The 5,601-nt window shown below is 47.3% G+C and overlaps 1 protein-coding gene across 10 annotated transcripts in view; it reads left to right on the plus strand.

The window, feature by feature from the left end:
- The window catches only part of RAPGEF1 (Rap guanine nucleotide exchange factor 1), a 90,831-nt gene that overhangs the window by 38,547 nt on the left and 46,683 nt on the right, over positions 1-5,601 (plus strand). For all 10 annotated transcript variants that reach the window (XM_015567836.1, XM_006754178.2, XM_015567847.1 and 7 more), the window contains one exon: positions 1,385-1,541. In XM_015567836.1, the coding sequence (XP_015423322.1) occupies positions 1,385-1,541 (157 nt within the window). The remainder of the gene's footprint in view (positions 1-1,384; positions 1,542-5,601) is intronic.

The raw sequence follows: 5,601 nt of genomic DNA on the forward strand, positions 1-5,601 counted from the left end.
TGCTCTTGTCTGTCTTTTCTAAGCCTTTCAGCCGCCCTGACTCAGGTTCACCCCTGGCTTTGCTGGCGCAGCACACTTTATAAAGATATGCCTCCATGCTCCCAAGGCGGGTTCCTGCCTCAAACCCCGCCCTTACAGGAAACAGCTATGGGAAACAGCTCTGGGGAGGGCACAGCCATTGCCAAGACAACCCCTGCAGGACTGACTTCCTTCCACTTGGTCGCGGTTCTGGTCGTGATGAACACCACCCAGGGTTTTTATATAAGTAGAAGCCCTCTGCCCTGGGCCTCCCCCAGAGTGTCCACTGGCACTGTGGTCTTGGTCTTTTGGCCGGAAGCTCACTGAAGCTGACTGGTGGGGAGGAAAAATGTTCGTATGGCTTTGCCCTGTCACTGTCCTCACTTCCTATGCCTCACACCCACAATTCTCAGGAAAAATTATCCTTACTTTTATAAAGATATGTGGGAGATGTAGAAATTCTTTATTTTGGCCTCCACTGTACAGTCATTGAGGCAGCCAACGACTCAGGGCTCCTGTGAAGGGGGACCTACAGTGTCCCCTGCAGGTCCCCTCACCTCAGATTTGTCTTTTAAAATAAAAATGTTTTTATTGACTTTAGAGAGGAAGGGAGAGGGAGAGAGAAACATCAGTGATGAAAGGGAATCGTCTATTGGCTGCTTCCTGCACACCCCTCACTGGGGACCAAGCCTGCAACCCAGACAGGTGCCCTGACCGAAATTGAACCGTGACCTCCGGGTTCATAGATCAGCGCTCGACCACTGAGCCACGTTGGCCGGGCAGATTTGTCTTTTTTGAAATACTCTTCACTAATGCGTTCCTCTGCGTCGAAGCCATGTGGTAGTGCAGCGGAATTCTAGTCAATTACAGATCTGCTTGGCCTTCGTGTTTAAAGGCTGTTTCTTTAAAGGATCCTCCTGCCTGTTCAAATTCCACAAGCCTGTGGGCTCCTTACAACACCCCTGACTTAAAATTAAGTCTAATCCCAAACAGGACACAAGACATCAAGAAGAGTGTGGCGCTTTGACCCTGTTGGTGATTAGCAGCTCGCGGGGGAGGGAGGGGTAGGGGGGGACTCCCTGAAGGCATTGTCAGAATCTCATGGAGGATGTATAGTTTGAAACAGCATATTAATGATCACGATGGAATCTTTATGTGTTATATTTGGGAATTGAAAAATACATATAACAGACTAGAATATAACACTCCCCAGGTTTTTATCGGCTGAAGGAGATGGGTTCAGGGAGGAAAAGTTTGTTTATCAGGGAGGTGTGGGTTGTACACTGACAACCAGGCTCTGTGCTAAGTGGCTATCTTACAGCGATCTCATGCTTTAGATTTTTAAAAAATCTTCTCTGCCTTCTAGCTTGGCCCTTTCGTCCTGCTATAGCCGAGTATACCAAAGCCTCGCCAATCTCATTCGCTGGTCGGACCAAGTGATGCTAGAAGGAGTGAACTCAGAAGATAAAGAGATGGTGACAACGGTGAAGGGAGTCATCAAGGCTGTGCTGGACGGAGTGAAGGTATGGTCGATGCCAGGCGGTCTTGGTCAGGGACCTGGAGCAGCCTCCTTGCTGGGTGTTCATCACAGAAGAACTTGTCCCGAAAACCTAGTGAATTAGAGTAAACGTCTCTCAGCGTCTCTGGGGTCAGTGTGCTCTGCCTGGTAGCTGTGTCATTCTCTGTGGTACGAAGGGCTCGTCCACCCTTGGGAGAGCTCATCTCCCTCTCGTCGGAAAAGCTGCCAGAGCAAGCGGCCTTCACCGAGCGTTGCATTAAGTGTTCAGCGAGGCTTTGTGTGAAAGCTCTGGCTGTGCGTGCTGGCCAGCTGGACAAAATGCAGTGGAAATGGTTTTGCGTTGACTTTCAGCAAGACGCCCAGCATGTCAGCCGCTGCCTTTTCATGTCCTAAACACTCCTGGATCCCTTGTAGAAAAGCAGGATGGAGATGCATAGGAAAGGAAATTGTCTGTGTTTGAAGTCCATGATGTGGTCTGAGAACCTACTTCCCAGGGGAGTCAGAAACAGCATCATAGGACATTACGGATCCTAGTTAAGGTGGGAGCAAAGGCCACAGGATCTGGGATTATTGAGAAAATGCATCCTAGCATGAGGAGCAAGGCAGAATGTAGGGGGAGGGCCTGGAGGTGAGGACTAGGCTGTGAGCAGTGGGAGGGGAGGCCCTGCTATTACATGAGACCATCAAAATGTAGTGGAACTGGGGAGTAGCGTGGGATCTGGCTAGGTTTGGAGCCCAGGTTCACCACTTCATGTAGTCAAACCTGTCAATATTTTCCTCTATAGTTTCCCATTTTCCCCAGTCTAACATTACAAAAGTGCCTTTATCCTTCTATAGTTTGAGGACTTTAAAAATGCTTAGATCTTTATCTATGACATGAGGTAAGGATCCAGCTTTATTTTTTGGATGAATAACCTATTTTCCACCTTTATTTATTTTTTAAAAAATATATTTTATTGATATTTTACAGAGAGGAAGGGAGAGGGATAGAGAGTTGGAAACATCGATGAGAGAGAAACATCGATCAGCTGTAGTGTGTGAACATGAGCAGTTGATTCGAGTGCTCTGTACCTAAGTTAACTCACCTATAAATTAGGTATGATAACGGTACCATGTGTCACAGTGTGGTAAGAGGGGTTAAATTAGTCAATGCAAGTAAAGCTCTTAGAGCATTACTTGTCACATATCAAACCTTAGCTGCTGTTGATTATTAATTATGTGGTGTGAGACAGATGCCTAAACAGATCTCTTTTTTTTTTAAATATAATTTATTGATTTTTCACAGGACGGGAGAGAGATAGAGAGTTAGAAACATCAATGAGAGAGATACATCGATCAGCTGCCTTCTGCACATCTCCTACTGGGGATGTGCCCGCAACCCAGGTACATGCCCTCGACCAGAATCGAACCTGGGACCCCTCAGTCCGCAGGCCGACGCTCTATCCACTGAGCCAAACCGGTTTCGGCCTAAACAGATCTCTTGGCTTGAAAAAAAAAAAGTGTGTCCTCCTTTCTAGACCTTTCCATCCAAAATTATAGCTGAGGTACTTACCCTGGGTCAAAATGAATTTCTCCCCACTCAGCCATGTGTCAGATTCCTGGAAGCGATTCCTCTTCGTTAACGTTCCGCAGAAGCTCTGGAGAGTAGAGTCAGGACCCCTACGGGTCAACATTTCCGAGGGAAGGTTAAGACACCGTTGCTTAGACACCAACTGCTCCAGCATGAGCTGCGGTGGCTGGGAAGGCAGTGCTGCCCACCTCGAGCCCGTGCAGGGCCCTGTGTCTGCTGGGACCTTTGGGAGTTTATTTAGAGGGCGTCCAGACTAGATGGCATCAAAATTTCTCCAGTAGCTCCCAGATTCCCTTCGTTTCCAAAGTGATTAGGTCCTACGTTATCTGTTTGGCAGTGAGACTTAGTGCAGCCCAGGGTGGCTGTTGTGTAAGAACTTACATCACATTCCACAGTCAAGTTCAGTCACATACACCATCCCATTTGATCTTCCCAGCAGCTCTTTGCAGCCAGCAGGGCACAGTGAGAGCTGGCCTGGGTCGCACTCCGTCAGCAGAGCTGGGGTTCTGGCTCACACGGCCCGGTCTTCCTGTCCAGGCTTCTGGAAGTGCTGTTATCGGACATGGTTAGTTTTCAGGTGACATTGTTAAGGTTTCCCTCTACCAAGTTGATTATGATGAAATGTTCAAAAAAGTGAGAATGTCCAAAATAGAGAGTTTCATTGTGACATTCCTAAGTAGACTCTCCTTTGTGGAATCATTACACCACCACTGTATGCGGTGATAGAAAAATTTCTCTGATTTCTCATATTGACCAGGATGAGAGGTAGGGAGGGCAACTATAGATTATGAACCTTTCAGTGTCTAAAAGCAAATAACTTTTCCACAATTGTTTAAAAATATTTTAACCGGAACAGATATTTTCTAGGTGAAGTGCTCTGTAAACTCAGTTTTGTTTCATTTATTCAAGAAGCATTTATCAAGAGCTCCCTGTGTGCCAGGGAGTGTGATAGAGCTGGAAATACAGTGACAAGCAACACTCACAGTCCCTGACCTGGCAGAGCTTACAGTCTGAAGTGGCCAAGGACAGCACACAAGAACTGTAGTTCTGTCACTATAACCAGGACGGGTGCTGCAAAGAAGAAATGGCCTGTGTGTGCCCTGGATGTACAGCTGAGCTTCCTTTCTCAGGATGGTCAGAGACACTTCCCCCAGGAGAGGCAGACAGACTAAAAGCCTGAAGCAGGAGCAGGAATTGGCCTGCATTGTGGGAAGCTTTTTGTAGTTAGAGTCAGCAAAGGCAGCAGGACCATCAAGACTCTATAATGTTGGCATTTGTTGCCGAGGTCTAATAGTAACAGAGCTAACACTTTCTACCCACTCAGTGCTTATAACAACTCTCCGAAGTAGTCATAATCGCCCCTTCAAGGGTGTGGACAGTGAGACTCAGACCAGTCATCAGTGGCGAGGTCAAGATTCGCACCCAAGGCCTGCTGGACCCCAGGCCCTGTGCACTCCGCATCGCCCTCAGCTGCCGCCCTAGGAAGGAGAAGCATGGTCAGCTGAGGGACTCACATGCTCCACCTCCAAGTCAGCTGGCTGCCAGCCTCTCTTGAGGTCCCCTTTAGTCTTAGGACACCTTATAAGCCCATGTCCTAGTTATGTGACAGCCTCCGTGGGCTGAGAGAGGTACAGTACATTCATGGGCATGTGGTCATCCCACAGAGAGGAGAGATGCTGGCAAGTTCCTCTAAACTGACTCACCATCTTTCATGTAACTCATTCAGTTGTTAAATGGAATTTTTTAAAAAGGATTGAAGTGTTTTAACAAACAGGATTACTTTGTTTTGTCCCTGAATGGGGAGTATCATTTATTATTTAACTGCCCCATAAATGTGACTCGTTGGCCCTTTAACTTTGGGCAAGTTACTTCTCTGAGTTTCAAGTAGGTTTTTAAATATTTATCCTGACAAGCTGATGAATGTTTAAGTAAGATAGTGCATATAAAGTACCTGGTAAGTGCTAGGTGCCCAGTAAATGGTGGGTAAGTACTGGTAACTGTAGAAATGTTGTTTCTACAACAGCTCCCATTTACCAACTTCACAAGGATTTGTGGCTCTTTCCCATGTAATTTCACAAATCTCAGGTTAAAAGATAAACCTCTGCTATTATCTGATCTGCCCCAGGCAGTGTTTTACCTGTGGCCGCCCAAGGCACAGAGACACAGTGACTCTCCCAGAAAGGAATGTAAAGGCCCTCACTTTCCTGTTCGCAGCAACCCGCCCAGCCTAGGGCTGGCTGTGTGGGCCGAGCGCCTCCAGGTCAAACACATACCCCAGACTGTCCTTCCGAAACCTACACCCCAATTCCTCCTGACTTTACCATTTACATTTCAGCTTTTCTTCTCATCTCAGCCTGGGCTCTGCTCTGTCCTCCCAACAGACCTTCTAGGGGGTCTCCTCTGCAGGCCTGAGACTTTCCCTGGCCTCCCCACTTCCCCTATTCACACAACATTGTTATTTAGTTTTAACACCTCATACTGAGAACCTTGGGGT

The sequence above is a fragment of the Myotis davidii genome, unplaced genomic scaffold (genome assembly GCF_000327345.1).
Source record: "Myotis davidii unplaced genomic scaffold, ASM32734v1 scaffold651, whole genome shotgun sequence".
NCBI classification, from domain to species: Eukaryota; Metazoa; Chordata; class Mammalia; order Chiroptera; family Vespertilionidae; genus Myotis; species Myotis davidii.